The sequence below is a fragment of the Ctenopharyngodon idella genome, chromosome 7, assembly GCF_019924925.1.
Source record: "Ctenopharyngodon idella isolate HZGC_01 chromosome 7, HZGC01, whole genome shotgun sequence".
Classification (NCBI taxonomy): domain Eukaryota; kingdom Metazoa; phylum Chordata; class Actinopteri; order Cypriniformes; family Xenocyprididae; genus Ctenopharyngodon; species Ctenopharyngodon idella.
In genome coordinates, this window is record NC_067226.1 from 11,825,641 (window position 1) to 11,846,818 (window position 21,178).

Consider the following 21,178-nt stretch of genomic DNA (forward strand, 5'->3'; position numbering starts at 1 on the left):
CAGTATTGTATTGTATTGTATATCTTTATTGTCCACCGAGGTGGAAAATTGTCTTTGGCTCACCAGCACATAATATAACTATACAAGTAGTGTTAAAAATAACAAAAAACAGAACAAAAAAACAGACAAATTCACATTTCATAAAGAAATGACAGAAAAGACAAAACAACTTTGAGTTGTGAGTCACTATGACAGAACATTATAAAGTCAGTCTCAAAATAAAAACTTTCCTACGAGTTCTAGTCAAGAACTGTTTCTCACTCCCTTTCCACTCCATATACTTTTAATGGTGCTTGAATACCTTAAATATATGTTTCAGACAGCCATTAAAAGCACAATTTGATAAATTAAGAGGAAGATATTGCCAAAATAAAACTGCTGGACATGGTGTGTAAATATATGTAATACTATACATCATATATAAATATATTCAAGTTCAAGTTTATTTGTCATTTGCACAGAGTACACTGGACATTAAAATTTTTATGACAAGGCTCAGGTCACAGAAAACAAAATGTACTCGGTTACTAACGTAACCTCGGTTCCCTTAGATAAGGAACGGAGTACTGCGTCGTCTGCCTTTTTAGGCAAGACGCAACGGGAAACTCCTGTTTTCACCGATTCTTAAGCCTTTTTCAATCACGCAGTGAAACTGCACGACCATTGGTTCGTGGAGTTTAATAAAACAAACCAATGGGGCCACACGAGCCAGTGGTGAGTGAGCCCGCTCGAGCCCGCCAAAATGGGCAGGGTCTCGGGTTATATAAGCAGCCATCTCGCCTTGGCAAACTGATTTAATTCGATGAAGCGACGGCATGAGGCATCCTACAAATAGCACGGCAAATTACGCAGTACTCCGTTCCGTATCTAAGGGAACCGAGGTTACGTTTCGGTTTCAGGACAACTTTAGAGTCGTTAGGCCCAAACTCAAGACAGGAGGGGCTCATGGAGAGCGCCTGTAAATCTCCGACTCACTTTACCAATGCTAAGGCTAGCAATGAGGCGTTTTTTAGCGTCAGAGGACATAAGTTGACAGTCTGGAGCGATTCAAAGGGAGGGCCCTTAAGGCCCCTGAGAACCACAGACAGGTCCCATGTGGGAACTGTTCGGGGGCGGGGAGGGTTCAGCCTCCTAGCCCCTTTTAGGAAACGAACAACAAGGTTGTTCTTCCCTATCGACTGTCCTGCTACGGGAGCATGGGAGGCTGCTATGGCTGCAACATAGACTTTAAGGGTAGAGGGGGAACGGCCCCTATCCATTAAGTCCTGAAGGAAAGACAATATCAGAGATATGTCACAAGTAAATGGGTCCTTGTCCTGGGCTGTACACCAGCAAAGACTGACCATTTTAGGGAATAGAGACGTCTCGTCGACGGAGCTCTAGCTTGTGAGATAGTGTTCAGGACATCTTCAGGGAGGTCTGAAGGCTCCCGTCTAGAAGCCATACATGGAGATCCCACAGCTCAGGTTTGGGGTGCCAAATCATCCCTCCCGCTTGGGAGAGGATGTCTCGTCTCAGGGGAACTGGCCATGGTTCCATGGACGTCAGCTGAGACAGGTCCGAGAACCATGGTTGGCTCCTCCATAGGGAAGCCACCAGGAGGACTTTGTGGGCACCTTCCTGATTCGTCTGATAACCTGGGGAATCAGAGCGACCAGAGGAAAAGCATACAGGAGGAGGCTGGGCCAGTCGTGGGCCAGCGCATCCTTGGTCTTTGAAAAATAAATTGGGCAATGAAAGTTGTCTTCTGCGGCGAAGAGGTCGACCTCTGCCTTCCTGAAGACATCCCAAATTTCCTGAACCACATTCCTCCGAGGGAAGGTTGCTCCGGTACAACATGTCCGCCCCTTTGTTCACTATGCCCTGAATATGCGCTGCTCTGAGTGAGAGCAGGTTGTGCTGGGCCCACTCTAGGATGTATCTCTCTAGAGTGAAGAGGGGCTTGGATGAGAGCCCTCCCTGGCGATTTATGAAGGACACCACTGTCATATTGTCTGATCTGACCAGGACGTGGTGTCCCGCCAAGAGAGGGAGGAAGGATTGGAGAGCTAGATACACCACCATCATTTCTAGGCGGTTGATATGAAGCTCGCTCTCTTGGGTCGTCCAAGCACTGAAGGCTGGGTGACCGTCGCACAGAGCTCCCCAGCCCATTTTGGAAGCGTCTGTGAAAACGACTTTCCTCTTGCACATCGTCCCTATAGCCACGCCCTGTTCGAATCAGCAGGGGTTCATCCAAGGAGCCAGGGTTGCAACGCACGCCTGGTTCACTTTGAGCGAGCAGCGACCATGCTGCCAGGCTTGGGGCAGGACCTGCGGTTTCAGCCAGAACTGTAGTGGGCGCATATGAAGCAGGCCCAACTGGTGCTGGTGATGCTGAGCCCATTAGACCTAGCATCCTCTGAAATGTTCTGAGCGGCAGAGAGGATCCGGGCGTGAAAGTTCTCGCGAGCTGCTGAATGGCCAGGGATCGCTCTGGCGAGACCACGGCCCTCATGCAGGTTGAGTCAATAATAATTCCCAGGAATGAGATGCGTTGGCTGGGAGATAAAGAGCTCTTTGGAAAATTGACCTTGAGCCCCAAGCACTCTAAGTGGCTGAGGAGAAGGGATCTGTGTGCCACTAGCCCCGCCTCCGACTGGGCCAGGACGAGCCAGTCGTCGAGGTAGTTGAGTATGCGTATGCCCATCTGCCTCAGTGGGGAAGAGGGCCATGCAGGAAGGACCGTGTATTGATACGCCACCCCTTCGAAGGCGAATCTCAAGAATCGTCTGTGATGGGGGGCTATCTGGATGTGAAAGTAAGCATCCTTCAGATCCAGGGAAAAGAACCAGTCTCCTGGGCGAATTTGCGAGAAGATCTGTTTCAAAGTTATAATTTTGAACGAGCGCTTTATCAGGGCCCGATTCAGATATCAGAGGTCGAGGATGGGTCTGAGACCGCCATCCTTTTTGGGAATGAGGAAGTATCGGCTGTAGAAGCCTGATTCGCTCAGAGCCGGGGGAACCACTTCTATGGCTCCTTTTGCCAGCATAGTGTTCAGTTCGGAGCGTAGGACGTGCATGTCCCTGCTCTCTACTGAGGTATGGAACACTCCGTTGAATAACGGGGCCCGCTGAGCGAACTGTAGTACATAACCTCGTTTTACTATGTTTAGTACCCAAGTTGACACTCTGGGGATGGCCTGCCAGGCCTCGGCCCGGGTGGCAAGGGGCTGGATTGGTTCGAGCACCAAGTCGCTGTGAGGAACTGTGGTGCACATAAGGGGTGGAAGAGGAAAATTGCTCTCTTTCTGAGAATGTTTTTTATTATGTCCGCTATAACAGCGGTGCACTGCCAGGGCATTTGAACAGGCTCTGTGCAGGCAGAAAACACATTTTTTCGAGCGCCCGGAACTGAACGGGGCGACGGGAAAACTGAATGAGGTTTTTTTTTGAGGGTGGTCCGGAGCTGATCCTCTGGGTGGCGCCAAAACGAATGTGACAGTCACGCAGGTTTGGCAACTTGAATGCGGATCCGTCTAGGAGTCTCCTGCTGTGTGGGGAGTCAAAGAAGACGGCTTTATCCGCGTTCTTTATCTCCGTCAAGTTTAACAATAAGTGGCACTCCAGCACCACCAGGCTGGCCATCGAACGCCCAATCACCTGGGCCGTGGTCTTGGTGGCTCGCAGGGCCAGGTCTGTGGCGCAGCGCAGCTCTTTGAAGGCGGGCGAGTCCTGCCCAGGCTGGTCCAGGTCACGCAGGAGTTTGGCCTGGTACACCTGCAATACCGCCATCGAGTGCAGGGCGGAAGCTGCTTGGCCGGCCGAGGTGTAGGCCCGTCCAGCGAGGGTCGACGTGGTGCGACACGGCTTGGATGGGTGGGTGACCTTGGTTTTCCAGCCAATGGTGGCGGGCAGACACAGGTGTGCGGCCACAGCTTCATCCAGAGGCGGCAGCTTGTCATAACCCTTCTGCTCCATGCCGTCAACCGAGATGAGAGCATGAGAGGTAGAAGAGCGAAGGCGGGCAGAGTACGGGGCACGCCACGATTTCGTGAGCTCCTCGTGAAGTTCAAGGAAAAATGGAGCTGCCCGCTGGGGAGGAGCCTGGCGACGTCTGAGCAAAAAACACTCGTCAAGGCGGCTGCGTGCTGGTTCCTCAGGCGCAGACCACTCCAGGCCGAGCTCTTTAACGGCCTTAGAGAGCACGCGAACGAGCTCGGAGTCAATAGAAGCCCTGGCGTCGATCGGCTCAAGAGACGGCAAGGGGGCGGAGTCAAGACGTGAGTCCGGCCAATCCTCAGCGTCCGAGGCCGCTAGGAACATACTGTCATCCAGCGGCTCGTCGTCAGATCCCCCGAACAAGACCAGGTCGCTTGCAATGGCAGAGGGGCACTGGTCTAGGCGGGAGAAGTGGACGGGGGAAGGCTCTCTCTGTGGAGAAAGTGAGGCACGCGGGACCTGAGCCGACGTGAGCTCACTTTCATCCGAGCGCTGAGATCCTCTGCTCCACTGTTTTTTCCTTATAACAGTTTAAAATGGCTACATAAATTCTGTTAAAATTGTTGCATTGTTTCTTGTAGGGATATAAGATATAAGGCTTCAGAATCGGTGAAAACAGGAGTTTCCCCGTTGCGTCTTGCCTAAAAAGGCAGACGACGCAGTACGTAGTGTAGTATCAAAAGGGAACAACATACAGACAGACAACAATAACATACAGACTGGCATGTAGACAAAGTGATCTAGAAATAGAATACAATAGAATATAATACTCTTCAGTATAATACTATAATAGTATAGCCTAAGTATAAGACTCATTTACCAAATGGATTCAGACCAAAGTCCCTTTAAGACAAGGCATTTCACTCGGCGGCCATCTTTGCAAAGCCTCTCGGGCATTCAAGTGCAGCTCCTATCTCTTTGAATAGGGAAACATCAAATTCTCCAAAGCTGTTTGCCAAGCTTTCGATTAAATTTCATATTTGAAATCACCAATGAAATCTGACAACAACTGTCTCATAAATTTTGTTTCTAAACGCTCGAATCATGACAAAAAACTGTATTTTTCAGGCTGAATCAAGCTAATGCGCATGCGCAGTCCTAAATGCGTGTCTCTTGTTCCTCATTTCAGAGGCGCGCTTCTGACTGTTTCTATAGGAACCGGAGCTTCTAATGGCCGCTGCAGTGACGCGATGACTTTACCAATCGGCGATTGGCTCTTATTTAGAAGGCCCCAGTGACAAGCTGTTCTACCCCTAAAGGTACAACTTTTATACTTTTTTTCTCTGTGTGCGCCCAGACAATCTGAAATACACATATTATGTTGCACAATCATCACAGTCTGCATGTGGTTCATTTGCAGTGTCCCACATGCAAGAGTGTCTCTCTGTTGGAAACGTTCAACCGGTCTTGTTTAGTTTATGGAAGCTTACATTTATATCATGCTTTCTTTTACACTGCAAGGACGGACAGAGCAGGTTGATTTGCAATTGTAAGATGCTCAGTTTCTCAGAATATTGTAGATTTTATAGTGGATCATAATTTGCACTGTATATATTTTTTTCTGAATAAAAAAAAATGCTAGTGTTTTCATTTTTTCTGTTAGATTAGATTAATATCAAAGAGGTTGTGTCTGGAGAACACCAGTATTAACATTCAGGATTGCTATATAATACATTAGTTGTACTTATTCAGCAATTAAACAGAGCTTTTATAAACAGTTACTTGATGCGTGTGTGTTGACATCAGTTTTTAATACAGCAAATAAAACTGATTCTGAATCTTAAACATTAGCTTGATTAAACCACTTGAGGACGCTGTAGAACAATTTTAAAAAGGCTCCTGATTTGAGCCTTATTGTCCTTCTACACAGGTTTCAAGTGTCCGTAAGTGTTAATATATTTTTCTATTTTAGGCATCATAAGTTTGCATGTTATTATGTTTCACAATAATACGACAAGAAGTATTCCATTTTAAGTAACCATATATTCCTCATAGACTGTTATCTGATGAATTTAACGTCTGGGACATTATAAGGCAGTAGCCTGTAGAGAGTACAGGTCTAAGAAATCTAAGAAACAATTTTATGATGTATTCTCAGTCGATTCTAGCAGAGACATTACACAGTAGATTTGGGATCAAACTGTGTCTGCCTAACTAATTTTAGCAACAGTCCTAAGACAAGAAGCATGCTGTATCATGGTCTGCAACTGAAACAAACAGAAAAGCTTGGTTTCGATTTCCATCACCGGTAGTGTTACTCTGTAAAGCACTAGTTTTGTCGTCTGTCACATGATAGTTTGAAACGCGGTAGTAATGAATACTGCGTGTTGAGTCGGACAGAAACGTTATTTTTATGGATTTTGCCCTGTGTATATATCATTCATAGTTAATTTATTACATCTAATGACACAGTTCTGTGGTTCAAGGGTTCTTGTGTTATTCAATAACCAGTCCTTCATTTTGCACACATTCTCTCATTCTCTCTACAACTCTCACTGGATTCATCTTAAAGGTAGGATTTATATATATATATATATATATATATATATATGAAAAGAATGACATTTAAAGTTCTTTATTGCTTGTTGTAAATGGGTCATTGACGAATAGCCTAAGGTTTTTAAAAGTGTAAAAAAAATAATAATAATAAAAAAAAGGTGGTTTTTATAATCAATTAACACTACTTTTGTCATTTTTTACAATATGGACAAAATTTGTCACCAAAAAAGTCATTCGGTTTAACCAAAATTTCGGTTTTACCGAATGACACGTTTGGTTATACCGAATGACGATCTTTACAAACAGTGCTAACAGGCTGATATCTAGCGATTGTACCGAATGACCTGATGTTTTGGCCCTGTCCCAAATGGCACCCTAAACACTCACGGCCTTCCTACGAGTCCGCACTTTCGTGACGTAACGTCGCTTTGACTGTCGGGAAGGAGTCTGCCGCGGAGCTCGCACCAGTGCGGGCTCAGCAAAGTGCGCATCGAGGGCGCATATCGGCCGCAAAGGGGGTGCTCGCGAGCACCCTTCTGAAGCCTAAAATTGACAAATGGGACACCCTACGGTCTCGTGGACTTAACGGACACGCGCACGCGGCAGCCATTGTAAGTCCACAAGACCGAAAGTGCATAGAAAGTGTGCCATTTGGGACAGGGCCCATGTGGTCCTTTGCAGACATCCTGTCATATGATATTGACCGCATGACTTGATCCAAAAATTTTCTTAAATATATTTTCAATACATTGTCCATTTTTATTCATTTATCCACAATGTATTTTAAGATTAGAAATATATTCTCTTGCTCCGTGAAGTATATTTTGGCATTTGAAATAAATAAATAAATAAATATATACTTTCGCATTCTGATTTTCCTAAATCTTTCTTTCTAGATCTCCATTGTTGCAGTTTTTGCTATTTGATTCATTTTTGAGTTCCATAAAAGGATAACGTGGTTAATATGCTTTATCACATCAAATTTCTTATACATTATAACAGTTTAAAATGGCTACATAAATTCTGTTAAAATTGTTGCATTGTTTCTTGTAGGGATATAATGGATCTGAAAGAGTACTTAAACAGGATTGGGTTTACTGGCCAATATGACAAAGCCAACCTGGACAGTTTGTTCACCATCCACAAGCTGCATGTTATGAATATTCCATTTGAGAACCTCAGCATCCACTGTGGCGAGAAGAACACTATGAATCTGCATACCATCTATAATAAAATAGTCAAGAGCAATCGGGGAGGCTGGTGTTGTGAAAACAATCTCTTGTTCTCATGGGTTCTAAAGGAGATGGGGTACAAATTCACCATACTAGGCGCCAAAGTGTTTAACTCGCTGGAAAAGGAGTACCTCCCCACGGACTGTCATCTCATCAATCTGGTGGAGATTGACGGGAAGCCGTACATTGCTGATGTGAGCTTTGGAGTGTCATACCAAATCTGGCATCCCTTAGAGTTGATCTCAGGTAAAGACCAGCCACAGCCTTCGGGTGTGTTCCGCCTCATAAATGACGGGGTGAAGTGGGTTCTGGAGAAGACTGGAAGGAAGCAAGTGGTCCAAGATAAGGCCTTTGCTAATTCTAGCCTCATTGACAAAAGGCTCATCAAAACAATGTACTCTTTCACATTAACACCCCGTGATGCTGACCATTTCCTGGAGACATCAGAGTACCTGCAGACTAATCCAGAATCTCTGTTCATGCTCAAATCCATTTGCTCCCTTCAGATGCCCACAGGTTTCAGAGCTCTGATTGGTTGGACGTACAGTGAGGTCACATTCAAAGAGGATACAGACTTGGTGGACATGAAAGAAATCCCAGATAGTGAGATAGAGGCTTTACTGAGGGAAAAGTTTAACCTGGTGTTAGTTAATAAATTCACACCTAAAAACAACAAAGTTAATTATTGCATCTAGTACTCAGCTAATCTACTCATCTAAAACTTTAGTACCCAGTGTGTTTTGTTTTAATATTAAGATGAAAAAAATCAGTGTTTGTGAAGTTGTGTGAGCAAACATAGCCATCAATTTTGCCTGTTTGAGAACAATAATGACTGCATTTGTTTATAGTATTCAGGGACCAAAAAAAAAAAAAAAAAAAGAAAGAAATGAAAAGAGCAAAGAAAAAGAAAGAAAACATACTTCAGCTTAAAAACTTAAGTTCAGTTGCTGCCTTAACATTTTAAGTATATTAATTTGGCTGTCATTTCAACTCATTGTTGAAACTGGTTAAATTATTTTGATGAGTTCAAGTAGGTTAAACATTTGGAGTAAGAGCTGAAGGCCATAATCGAGTCATTTGTATGATTTTAAATAAGCTTTTTATTCAGAAGTAAATGTAATATCCTCTGTATCTGTTTGTCTGTGTGCTTTATTCTTAAAGTGGTTATTTTGTCAGAAGTAAGCTTATGTATGTGAGAAACCAGCTTCAAACCCAAAAAAGAATATCAACCCAGCTATAAGATGGTTTTAGGTGGTCTTACCAGCTACCAGCTCCCATGGTCCAAAACACAGCTTGAGCTGCCATGCTGGTTTTTCCAGTAGGGAAAACATTTGTTGCCATGACTTATTGATCATATCATATCATATCATATCATATCATATCATATCATATCATTTTTTCTTATCATCCTGACTTTAAATAAGTTCAGGGTCATAAAGAACAGATTTATAAACATATATTCAATGTAGTAAATTAGGAGGAAAAAACAGACATAAAAGTAGGCTTTAAACGTCTTGGCAGCTTTGGAATTTGATAGTTAAAATGGCTTGAACATCGTGTTTGTTTTCGGTTTAAATAAATAAAGGCTTAGTTCAGTGAAAATGAAAAAGCATTTAACAAATAACTAACATGTTTCTTTAAGATGACGCATTCCTCTCTAGTAGCCAATGAGAAGAGAGCTTCCGCGATTGGCCGGTGCCCGCTGACGGTAGTTGCGTGTGTCTGCAGGCCTAAACTGAGCGTCCTCAGCACTGGTGGGAAAAGCAATGAATTCATTAGAACAAGCCGAAGGTACTTTTCAGTAGATAGATTATTAGTTTAATGCACTCGTCTCCAAGTGTCATGTTCATATATTAGCAGAGCATCCACGTGTTTGTTATGGCATGTTAGATGTATTATGTTGACACTGGGTCGCTAGCATGTAGGCTAAGACTCTCAGCAGTTATCATCGAGATCTCGGAAAAACTGATACCTCAACAAGAAGTGCAGCTCTTCTGTCATTGTAAAGTCCGGGTCTTGGCTTTAAACATTGTTGGTCAGTCATAACACCACTATACCAGACACTGACGTATAATACATGCCAGTTAGTGTACGTGTACTGTTACTTGATATGCCTATAAACTCAATCAATGATATTTAGTCTCTCATCAGTCTATTTTCCTATCTGTATTTTTAGCACTTGTTTATGCATTTTTCAGAGTGATGTGAAACTGCAGCATGGTGACTTAAATGAGTAATTCACCGCTGGCAAAATATGCTCTTTTAATAAAATTTGACTGTCTATGCAGTAGAAAGGTTAAATGATTTTGAAAGTGGTGTTACATGACCAAAAAGATCTGTGTTGTTTAGTTTTGCCAGAAAGGTAGGGAAACTCCAACACCCATAATTCTCTGGGCTCGTTTAGATTGTCTGCAGACGGGAATGCAAAAATGCGGAAGTATGATCTGTAGTTTTAACAAGCCCTGGAGCTGTCAAAAAAGCCCTTTATAGCTGACAAAAATTGCATACACTAATATATATACATATATACACATATATATATATATATATATATATACACACATATATATATATATACACACATATATATATATATACACACATATATATATATACACACATATATATATATATACACACATATATATATATATATATATATATATATATATACACATATATATATATATATATATATACACACATATATATATATATATATACACATATATATATATATATATATATTTGTCCTCTGGAAATAAATAAATAAAAAAAAAAAAACCTAAATTGTGTTTAGATTTTCTGCCTCAATATTTTAAAAAGAGAGATTAGAAAATAGATGTTACTTACCTCACTGTCAGTACTGTGCTGATATAAATGTTTTCCTCATCCACAGACCTGAAGGCTTTTGAGAGGAGACTGACAGAGTATGTGTCTTGTTTGCAGCCGGCTACAGGTCGTTGGCGCAGTAAGTCAGTCCAGCTTGCCTGGTCAAATCTTTACTGAATCTATCTCAAGCCATTTAAAACCTGGACTATGTGCCTATACTCTGAGCCAATAAGTGTACACACTTACTGAGTCTTCATAACTCTCATATATCCACAAGGATTGATCTTATTGTGCAGTACACTGCCTCATTTTAATTCATGAATTCTGTCTTCTTTTTGCAGTGATTTTGATTGTGGTGTCTGTGTGCACAGCCACAGGAGCCTGGAACTGGCTTATAGATCCAGACACTCAGAAAGTATGTGAAATTAAAAGATGTTGCAATAAAATCAGATTATCATCTGATTTTGCATTAGTCTTATGTCATCTCTCTCCACAGGTTTCTTTCTTCTCATCTTTATGGAATCATCCATTTTTCACTATTAGCTGTGTGACACTTATTGGCCTTTTCTTTGCTGGAATACACAAACGAGTTGTGGCGCCATCTATGTATCCTTCTCAATGCTGGAAATTTGCAGTGGTGTTCGTTGTGCTTAGCCATTCTATTGAGTATTAACCATTCCAAGACTGCAGATTGTCAGTGACTACTGGATCTCTCCTTAACTTCTTGTTGCAGTATTGCAGCACGCTGCCGAACAGTACTAGCGGAATATAACATGTCCTGTGATGATGTAAGTACTTGTGTCCTTTGAATTATTGCCCTTTATGATCTCTCAGTTTCACTGATTTAAGAATTCAAAAACATTTTTCTTGTGCATTCATTTGTATTTTTCCTCCTCTTATGCTAGACGGGGAAACTTATCCTGAAACCACGGCCTCATATCCAATAGCACCTTGAAGAGATGGGAGTGGAGAGTATTTCATATCAACATTAATTAAAGATTGCACATCGGCCTCAGTGCCAGGAGGAGATTATCCAAAGTGTGTGGGGATCCACTTCCCAAATAGGACTCTAACTTCCCTTTGCAACATATGAAGAAGCAATGGGAGCTCAAAAGGAAACATTTTGAAGAAAAAAAATGGTTTCTGCTATTTTTAAATAACATCCTTATTTTTCTTTTGGAAAATTTGAGTTTTATTTGATTGTGGGTTTTGATATCCTCATCTGTAATACTGTGGTCTTATTTTAGATGCATACGGTGTATGTATTTTTAAGTAAATTGCTGAACACATAATAAATATTAAAGTGTAGATATTTGTTCACCTTAAGCTGACTTTTACATGTAGGAAACATTTATGAAATGTTTATGCCTATGGCATGATGATGCGCTGCTTTTTGTTGTTTTTAAAGAACTTTTATGCGACCAAAGGCTGCACTAGTTTAACATAAAAGGGTAACAGGCAAATGCATCTTAAGTGAGTGTCATGGTTGGCTGAGATTTTATTTACTTTCACTCCAGAGTTAAAATCTACAAGAATATCTTAAAGTGAATTGTGTTGGCAATAATAAAAGTTGTTTGTTGTACAGAGTTTGTTGCTATTTGTTGTTATTAATGTCACTGAAACTGAGAACTAGTTAACATGCATCTGTCAGTTGAGACTGCTTATTAGTTATTCAAATCTGAGTTGGAAATTATTTTACACTTATTTAAGTCATCACGTATTCTTAATGTCACGCGTGGTATACTATAGGGCCTATAACATAAAATAAAGCATTTCAAGAAATCTACATCTATGCACATATTGGTGTTTGTTTTTATTGTAATTTTTTTTCTCAGTTCAGTTTGTTGCAGCCGTGATACACTTAAAATATTTTATTAGAAGATATAAAACAATTCCTTTAGGACCTCAGTATAATTTAAGGTTACACTGAAATATACAGGCCTGGTTTCACAGACGGTTAATTCAATTAGGACATTTAAGTAGCTTTTATATACACGCCTTAGAAAAAAACATTAGTGGTGAGCATCTTAAGACAAAATCATGGCACTGACATATTATTTTAAGACATGTCAGTGCAAGGTGCTTTCCGTTAAAACTGCTTAATAATGCATTTTAGTCTGAGACTAGTCTTAAGCCTTTTCTGTAAAACCGGGGGTATGAATCTTACAATCGAAACCATTATGAATCGTTCATATCGGTGGGTTGATTCGAGAACCGCTCGGACCGACTTATGTTGTGATCCCGTTGAAGTGATTCGAGTCAAAAGAACGATTGGTTTACGAATCGGACATCGCAAGAGCTCACGCGGCCACCGTACTTATTGTAAACATGGCGTCCGACGAAGATAGCGATGAGGATTTCGTGACTTACGGAACTCCTTTAGAGCCTCTGGAAGAAGGTATTATATGTGTACAATAAAGCTGTCATTTGTTTAAATTTGCAGGTTTTTAATGCATAAGAGCTGTGAAAATTTAATGAAAACAGCAGGTGCAGAAATTTCACACGTTCCTAGTTATCAATTCCACGTTGCTCGTATATGTGTATTTCAGATGAACCCAGCAGAAAACCAGTACCTGTGCACGAGCAGACGGTTAAAGATGAGAAGGGTCGATACAAGAGATTTCACGGAGCTTTCACTGGTGGCTTCTCCGCTGGTTATTTTAACACAGTGGGCACCAAAGAAGGTCAGTGCTAGCCTTGCTCAGTGCAGTAATGCTTTTGATTCTATTAACCGGGTCTTGTCGTAGTTTAACTAATCTGCTCTGTACTTTAGGCTGGGCACCTTCAACATTTGTATCAACTCGACAGCAAAAGGCAGAGAAACAGAATGCTAGACCAGAGGACTTTATGGATGAGGAGGTAAGTGTGTGAATCTCAGTTCTCACACGTCAATAATACTGTGCCTTGATACCTGTAAAGTTCTTGCCGTGTAATTTTTTTCAAATACAGAATATGTTTTGTTAAAGGATTTTAGTGAGCATGGTATTGCCCCAAGAGAGATTGTCACTACAGATGATTTTGCATCGAAGAGGAAGGATCAGTTAAAAGACAAAGCACGAGCCGTCAGCTCTCTTGCTGCTTTGATACCTGGAGACACTGGACTGCTGGAGGAGCTTATTGCCCCTGCACGGTATGCATCACTCTAACTAATATGGCCTAACTATAATGTAATTAAAAACTATACTTATTACATGGCATTGTGTAATTGCCAGGTCATCTATTGGTGTGGAGCTGCTGAGAAAAATGGGCTGGAAGGATGGCCAGGGGGTGGGACCAAGACTGAAGAGAAAGCAACCCAAGCAAAAAACTGGTGATGAGAGAAGATATCACAGATATATATATATATATATATATATATTTTTTTTTTTTTCTGAAGTGCCATTTTTAGGCTTCAGGTGTGGAAAGGATGATGTCCTGAGCACCATGTTAACATTTCAAGAAGCTTAGTTTTGCTGTTTCTCGTCTTTCAGATGTGGTTAGAGCTTATGGCTGTGCTTTGCCGCCCAATGGATCCGAGGAATCTGAGGTGAATATCGTTTAATGTTTATAATGGCTGCATCCGAAAATCGCATACTCTCTGAGTAGGTACTCCTTTTGAATAAGTACTTTGTGACCGTTAAAAATGTATGTTCTATATAGTTGCTTCACTGCTATTCACAAATCTGTCCTGTGAGCTCATTGGATAGTAAAGTGTCAATCAGATGTGCACTTCAGAATCATCCAGGTACTTTTTGCATACCGTTTTATGAAAACTGTGATTTCTGACATACTACTCATTTCACATACTGTTTTTCACCTACGACATAGTAGAGAAGTTTGCATATTCGGATGCAACATATGTGATTATTATGTGAAGAATTTAGTCAGACTGAAAAATCTTTTTTTGTTCAGGAGGAGGATGATGAATTTGCTCCAGAGAATGTGACCTTTGCCCCCAAAGATGTGATACCAGTGGACTTCACCCCTAAAGTGGACTCCCATGGTCTGGGTTACCGAGGGCTGAACCCTCTACAGGCCTTGGGTGGCGATTCAGGTTCAGGACATATAAACCTCTTCACGCTTCACTCTGACAGGACAACCAGCTTATTTGGAGACAGAAAATCAGGACAGCAACGCAGGGGCGGGATTGGAGGACAGGTAATGCCAAAGTACTGTGCAAAGTACAGTCAGTAATGGCCTAGAAAACTAAATTTGAACACTTCTATTAGAAGAAACATGCTGACATCAGTGTATATGTAGGCTTTTGGAGTTGGTGCAATGGAGGAGGAAGATACCGATATTTATCATAAAGACTCCATGTCCAACTACGATACTGTGCTGGGAGGAGAAGAACCAGGGGATGGACTCTTCGGATGGACCGCTCCCCAGCAGTACACCAGGAAGAAGAATGGTTGGTGACAGGAAGTCCTTAGCAGTGTCCTTATAATGTCATGATGCATTTATGTTGCATCAGGATGTCAGAACTGGGTGCTATTTGAGTGTCTTTTGTAATGTGACCATACTCTTTCATGTGAAATTGTAGGCTTAGCAGGAAAGATGGCTCCTCTATGACAAATGTATTTGTTTTTGTTCCAGACTCAAAAAGAGATGTGGCGTATTCGGGCAGAATTCTGGAGGGGTTTACATTGGCCTCCCAAGTCACAGAGATTAAAACTGTAATATACTGCACTAGGCTTCATTTCCTATATTACCTTATTTGATGTGAAAAAGTTGTGCTGTTAAATTAGGCTCACTGGTTTTGTTTCTAGGCCTATCCTCCCCCTGATCTCCCCCGTGATTATCGGCCTGTACACTACTTCCGTCCAGTGGTTGATCCATCCTCTGTCAGCCCCATTGTTGCCCAGGCACTGCAGGCTTCACGTGGACACCTATCACAGGATGCACCACAGCAGAGTCGTCACAACTTAGACTCTACTCAGAGACGTGACATGCTGGGAGAAACGCCTCTACAGGGTAAGGGTGTCTCTGTGTATGTGTTGAGGTTGTTTAGGAGTGATTTGAATCATAGATTTGTGATTGCAGGTAGATTCGGATCAGGGCTTTCACATTTTCATTACACAGTTACCAAAAGAATTCACAATAACGATATGATCACGTTATCTATAGAAACTCTGGAAAAAAAATGCCATTAGTCAAATTTATCTTTTACTTTATTTTGTGTTTTCTATTTTTTTTGGCCAAAGAATCACTCAAAATCTGAGTGTAGGGAGGTGGAGAGAGAGTTGTACAAATAACTGTAACTGTAACAGTAACTGTACAAATGCATACAAAAAAGAACTTGCTGTTGATCAGCTCTTGCTGACTGGGATAGATGTACTGTGTCTTGCTTTCGTCTGTCATCTCCATTGCATAACGTGTGGCAACCAGCATTAAGGTGCAATACCACCAACTACTATGTGTCAACCAGATAGTTACCGGCACTGGATTACAGTATTATTAATATCCTGTAAGTTTCAGATCTCATAACTTCCTCGTTAGTCCAAAAACACTTTCAAATGATGAACAATGAATATAAGAACGACAGTGCGACAAATGATGGTACATTCATTCATAATTTGTTTACACGAAACACCGTAAGTCATCCTTTGGCAACTATAACTGTAGTAACTCCAAGTAGTTTAACTTTATTTGCCACAACCAAGGCTTATAAAGCATATGAAATATGCATAAATGTTTCACGGTTGGCAAATGTTTCAACTATGTAACGAGATAAAATATTTTCTGTAGCGTCTTTGTTTCAACGCTAATATAATGCAATAAAATACAATACTACCTCACAAATACATAAGGAATAAATATAAAGAAAGATGATTAATAATTACCACATGGAGTATTTGAGTGTAGTTTTTCTTCTGATTCGGGATCAGACTCTGGCTCAAACATGTATGTGAACAAAAAGTTTTCAAAACAGTTCTACATGTGTAATGGTGGGGACATCGAAAATTATTTTATTATGCAAAGCTGTTATCAAATCATAACAGTGGGCGTTTACTTTCAAGTCCTGAATGCGGCACGCATATCAAAACGTGTTTCAAAAAGAGGGTAAAAAAAACAGGATAAAAAATAGCTCATTACTTCTAAATTAGGGTGTGTTTTTTTTATGTAAAAATCTTGCTAACATTATTAAGTGGACCTCAAAGGACAAAAAAATTAACCCTTTAATACAATTTATAACCCTAACTTTTGTCTAAATGTTTTTTTATGTTGTATAGGCCCCAGTTCTGTGTTTGAGTTGCTTGACAGTAAGGACAGAGAGCGGCTGAATGAGATCCGCAGAGCGGCCGAAGGGCCGAAAAAGTCAGCGGGAAGCATTTCTTCAGCTGCGGATCGAGCTGCTGTGGTGGCTGCGGCTAAAGCAGCTGCTTTGCAGGCCCTGTCCAGCCGTTTCCAGTCAAACACCCCACAGCCTGATTCCCACACTCAGGCTTCATCTGAGTCCCAGATGGCTTTGAATGCTTGGTCTGGTCCGACTGCAGATGCTAGCAAAACCTTTAAACCATTTGCAAACAATCCTCAGAAGCAGGCCCGCTATGATCTGTACATCAACAAACTCAAACAGGGCAATAAAGGTGAATTTAAACATTTATGTTTGCTCTGATTTATCCTGGATTTTCCTAATCTGTGCTTGGCTAAATACCTGATTTCGGCACTATTTGTAGATGCCCTGGAGTCGAGTCTGGACTGCTCCATGACGGAGTGGGAGAGAGGGAGAGAAAGGGACGAATTTGTACGTGCTGCATTACTCTATAAGCCCAGCAACTCTTCTCTCTCTTCACGCTTCACGCGTGCCAAACAAGAGGATGACACAGACAATGTGGAGGTCACACGGGATCAAGAGGTAAGAAGCTCCACCTTAAGTTCAAACAGTTAATCTTTGACATAAGAATCTTTTTGACATAAATCATTTATAATTAAAAATAATAATAATAATAATGAATTGTACTTTAATATTCACTCTATTTAGAATGATGTGGATGACAAGCAGGCTGCTGTGAAGATGAAGATGTTTGGGAAACTGACCAGAGAAACATTTGAGTGGCACCCTGATAAACTATTGTGTAAAAGATTCAATGTTCCAAACCCTTATCCAGGGTAAGAAGTAGACTTGTGTATCAAATCATATGCTGTATCTAAAGACATTCATTTACTATTGGAGTAAATTAAGGACAAATATCTCTAATAAAAAAAAATAAATAAATAAAAAAAAAATATTGGAAATGTTGGGAACAAAAAACTAATTGGGGGGAAAAAAAAACTTACATTCATATTAAATTGCAGTCTCAAAAATGCAATTACTATTAATGCAATGTGTTTTGTTGTTGTTGTTGTTTTTTTATTAGTGCAATACAATGTTTTTTTATGGAAGGTATTTTCTGCCAACCTTTAAATTAATGGAATGATAAAAATGTAATTAAAATGATTACATATTTAAGTTTAAATTATTATTATTATTATTATTATTGCTTTAGCATTAGGAAAGGTTTGTAACAAATGTATTTAATTTTCTTTTTCATTTGGAGTTTCATTTATCTTTTGTCTGTTTTGCAGGTCTAGTGTAGTGGGAATGCCTAAAATAAAGAGAGATAAGTACTCAGTCTTTAACTTCCTGTCCATAACGGATAGCAGCCAGGTCAGCAGGGAGGCCCCAAGTGCTCCCAAACCTCCCAGCTCCAGCACAACCCTTCCCCGTTTGACTCCAGAAGTCTCCAATAAGAGATCCAGGTGGGACGTACCAGGGAAGGCATCTGAACCCAAAGACCCACTCAGTGCATTCCTCAGTGAAACTCGCAGTGAGGTTTCAGTGGCCCAGCAAAATGAAGCTGACTCCCCACATACTTCTGTCACTACAGAGGTACCAGTGGATGCTTGATTATTTTGATTTAACATGCCTGAAGAATAAATTCAGAAAGTTTTCACTTACAGAAAATTAACTTGAAGCTAAAGTATTTTTTAAATTAGTACTATATACAGCAAAACCTCAATGTAATGATCACATTTCTGTTAGGAATGTCACAATACCAAAAATCTAGCAGTCGATACTGAACAGTATTCAAGTAAAAAATTAATGCTTTTCCTTTGTTGTTTGATAATCATTAATAATACAGACAGCCAATATTAGACAGTAGCAGGTTTTAAAGGCTGTTGTCACCTGGACGGAGACAATTTGCTGTTACACATGATGTTCACATTCACATAACTGACTGTGCTTACACAAATATTCGCCAAGACAGGCTTTTGACATAACTGTGTGTGTCTTTTGAACATTTAATAAGCCGTAAAATCTGACACTTGCAAGAGGCGGTTATGTGTGTGCGCTTTGATTGAGAGCGCACTAACTGAAGACCGTATCTCAGAGCACACGAGTAGTCTACTTCATAGTTTTTGAGAGAGAGAGAGAGAGAGAGATGCAGTACCCCTGAATCACTCACACTTTTTGAGAAATTATGTTTCACAGAAAGTTTTAAAATTACTGATTTGCTCTGATAATCTGTTTGGGTTCAACCTACATGCTTGCTATAGTGCATAAAGTAGCATCGGTACTTACGGTACTGTAGAAAAAAGAAAATCTAATCTTTCATCAGATTTTTTAAATTGATGATACCGAAGTATCGGTTCTCATGACATCCCTAATGTCTGTGCAGGTAAAAGTGGAACAGTCCGATGGGCAGCAGATTGAACAAAAGACTGAAGAGGAGGAGAAGGAAGAGGATGAAGAAGAGGTGAGGCCTCCAATGGATCTCTTTAAAGCCATCTTTGCCAACTCGTCAGATGAGAAAAGCTCATCGTCATCTGAAGATGATGGCGAGGAAGATGAAGAGGTGGCTCTTTCAACATCTGAACCAATTCAAAGCAGTGCAGGAACGGTGAACCCACTCATCTCAGCTCAGATCAGTCTTGTTCCTGACATCAGCAAAGTGACAGGTATAATCTAAATATGCTTTATAATGAGCAGTTCTACAAAAACCTCTTTCAAGGATTCAGATGTCTTTGTAATAAGCATTTACTGACTTTATTTACTCTTCCCCTCAGATCTGAAGCATCTTACAGTCCAGAGCATGCCATCTGCTGAAACTACAGCACAGAATACTCAGTCCTCTGATAATGCTCCTGCTAAATCACAAGGCCTGGATGAAGAGGAGTTTGGCCCCAGACTGCCACCACCTGGTCAGTGACTATAACCACTACATCACCACCACCCTCAATTTATCATTTAAACAAGGGGTGTCCAAACTCGGTCCTGGAGGGCCACTGTCCTACAGAGTTTAGCTTCAACTTGCCTCAACACACCTGTCTGGAAGTTTCTAGTATGCCTAGTAGACCTTGATACATGTTGAAGCAATAATATATATTTTTTTTTCTTCTTAAATAATAATGATTTCAGCTCAATCTCACAAGACATAGTTTCTTTACAAGACTTCATATACTATCTGATATTTTTGAATATACAGTTGTATATACTGTACAAGGTACAGTAATTTTAGAGTTATTACTTTTTCTCTTTCATCCAGAATATTGTACTAGCCCGTTTTTTTTATGCTAACATAAAGTTTTACATTGTTCTTCTCTTCATCAGGTCTTGTGCCACTTGCACGCTCACCGCAGCTGAAGAAACAGAAGAAAAAGGATAAAGAGAAACACAGAGCCAAGAAACACAAGAAAGAGAAAAAGGTACAGATTTACTGGAACAGAATTATTCGGTCTGAGTGACAGGCTTCTTTGCAAAACTAGAAATTACATTGTTTCTCTATCTTTTCTCAGAAGAAAAAGAACAAGAAACATAAGCATAAAGGGAAACAGAAGAAGAGGGTGGAGGAGTCCAATAGCAGCTCAGATGACACTGACTCCAACAGTGAAGATGAAAATAGAGCTGTGTCTACTAGTGAACTGCTTCAGAGGTCAGAGCTCATTTTAAATCATATAGCATTTTATAATGCATCGTTTAAATGGTAATGGTATCTTGGTATATATATTTGTAATTTAACAGTCTGAATGATGATTTCTCTCTCTCTCTCTCTGGTTTAGGTTAAAAAACATCAAGAACAAGTTATAGAAGAATTGAGAGTGAGGACGTTGTCTTACGGAAACATTAAGATAATACAGTGAATACTAATTGTGTGTGTGTGTGTGTGTGTGTGTGTGTGTGTGTGTTGGTGCATCTATTTACACAAGTGTACCTAATGGCAAAATGTGTTATGATTGCAGATATTTTTAATAAAAAACATTAAAAACAAAAAAAGCTGAGTGATTATTAGAATAAAATGTCAACAAACACAATGTGATTGACCTTATTGTAATCCAACAATAATTTGACCATATTCTGTTGTTTAAGATTCATGTTACTATAAAAACAATTATAGCAATTACGGTACAACTTGAAATGTGAAATAAAGCTTTACTCTGCTTTATTAACTGGAAAGTTGCTGACAGTTTAGGTGCAATAACAGATAAAATTCCCCTGAGGTCAAGAATGAACCAAAGGAGGAAAGTTCAGATGGGAAGACTCAGGTAAAACTCCAAACAACTGTGTCAGAACTGTACCTACTAATGGACTTTTTGAGACATGAGTTTACATGAAGTGTTTAGCGCCTTTAACTAACTGTTCTAGCCTGTCTTTTTTCTTTTCATTGTTAT

The 21,178-nt window shown here is 40.5% G+C and overlaps 3 protein-coding genes across 8 annotated transcripts; all 3 read left to right on the forward strand.

Annotated features, from left to right (window-relative positions):
- The first annotated feature begins 5,779 nt into the window (after positions 1–5,779).
- On the forward strand, positions 5,780–8,845 carry LOC127515493 (arylamine N-acetyltransferase, pineal gland isozyme NAT-10-like). Of its 5 annotated transcripts, none has more exons than XM_051899182.1 (3): positions 5,848–5,866; positions 7,379–7,440; positions 7,536–8,845. In XM_051899182.1, exon 3 carries the CDS (start codon positions 7,543–7,545, stop codon positions 8,407–8,409), a length of 867 nt encoding a protein of 288 aa, XP_051755142.1. In that variant the 5' UTR covers positions 5,848–5,866; positions 7,379–7,440; positions 7,536–7,542; the 3' UTR covers positions 8,410–8,845. The 5 variants fall into 5 exon arrangements, with proteins under 5 accessions (XP_051755140.1, XP_051755142.1, XP_051755139.1 ...); XM_051899179.1 differs by lacking the exon at positions 5,848–5,866 and adding an exon at positions 5,913–6,495; XM_051899181.1 differs by lacking the exon at positions 5,848–5,866 and adding an exon at positions 6,582–7,093.
- Positions 8,846–9,341: 496 nt separating this feature from the next.
- cnep1r1 (CTD nuclear envelope phosphatase 1 regulatory subunit 1) lies at positions 9,342–12,132 on the forward strand. Its single transcript, XM_051899183.1, has 6 exons — positions 9,342–9,505; positions 10,614–10,685; positions 10,888–10,961; positions 11,043–11,152; positions 11,280–11,334; positions 11,452–12,132. Exons 1-6 carry the CDS (start codon positions 9,481–9,483, stop codon positions 11,491–11,493), a joined length of 378 nt encoding a protein of 125 aa, XP_051755143.1. The 5' UTR covers positions 9,342–9,480; the 3' UTR covers positions 11,494–12,132.
- A 650-nt stretch (positions 12,133–12,782) lies between these two features.
- Positions 12,783–20,783, forward strand: gpatch1 (G patch domain containing 1). Of its 2 annotated transcripts, none has more exons than XM_051899177.1 (19): positions 12,783–12,944; positions 13,096–13,230; positions 13,320–13,405; positions 13,513–13,676; positions 13,759–13,856; positions 14,017–14,072; positions 14,438–14,683; positions 14,786–14,936; positions 15,122–15,201; positions 15,295–15,499; positions 16,759–17,115; positions 17,206–17,384; positions 17,511–17,638; positions 18,095–18,398; positions 19,189–19,468; positions 19,577–19,711; positions 20,121–20,215; positions 20,309–20,442; positions 20,570–20,783. In XM_051899177.1, exons 1-19 carry the CDS (start codon positions 12,875–12,877, stop codon positions 20,595–20,597), a joined length of 2,931 nt encoding a protein of 976 aa, XP_051755137.1. In that variant the 5' UTR covers positions 12,783–12,874; the 3' UTR covers positions 20,598–20,783. The 2 variants fall into 2 exon arrangements, with proteins under 2 accessions (XP_051755137.1, XP_051755136.1); XM_051899176.1 differs by having other exon boundaries at positions 12,784–12,944; positions 20,306–20,442.
- Positions 20,784–21,178: the final 395 nt, after the last annotated feature.

What these genes read in the sequence shown, in the direction of transcription:
- gpatch1 (XM_051899176.1), top strand. Translation starts at nt 12,875, where the DNA reads ATGGCGTCCGACGAAGATAGCGATGAGGATTTCGTGACTTACGGAACT. An exon ending in GAGCTTATTGCCCCTGCACG is followed by an intron (nt 13,677 to 13,758) that starts GTATGCATCACT and finishes TGTAATTGCCAG; the next exon opens with GTCATCTATTGGTGTGGAGC. An exon ending in GTTCCAAACCCTTATCCAGG is followed by an intron (nt 17,639 to 18,094) that starts GTAAGAAGTAGA and finishes TCTGTTTTGCAG; the next exon opens with GTCTAGTGTAGTGGGAATGC.
- cnep1r1 (XM_051899183.1), top strand. Translation starts at nt 9,481, where the DNA reads ATGAATTCATTAGAACAAGCCGAAG. An exon ending in TTCATTAGAACAAGCCGAAG is followed by an intron (nt 9,506 to 10,613) that starts GTACTTTTCAGT and finishes CCTCATCCACAG; the next exon opens with ACCTGAAGGCTTTTGAGAGG. An exon ending in GGCTACAGGTCGTTGGCGCA is followed by an intron (nt 10,686 to 10,887) that starts GTAAGTCAGTCC and finishes TTCTTTTTGCAG; the next exon opens with TGATTTTGATTGTGGTGTCT.
- LOC127515493 (XM_051899180.1), top strand. Translation starts at nt 7,543, where the DNA reads ATGGATCTGAAAGAGTACTTAAACAGGATTGGGTTTACTGGCCAATAT.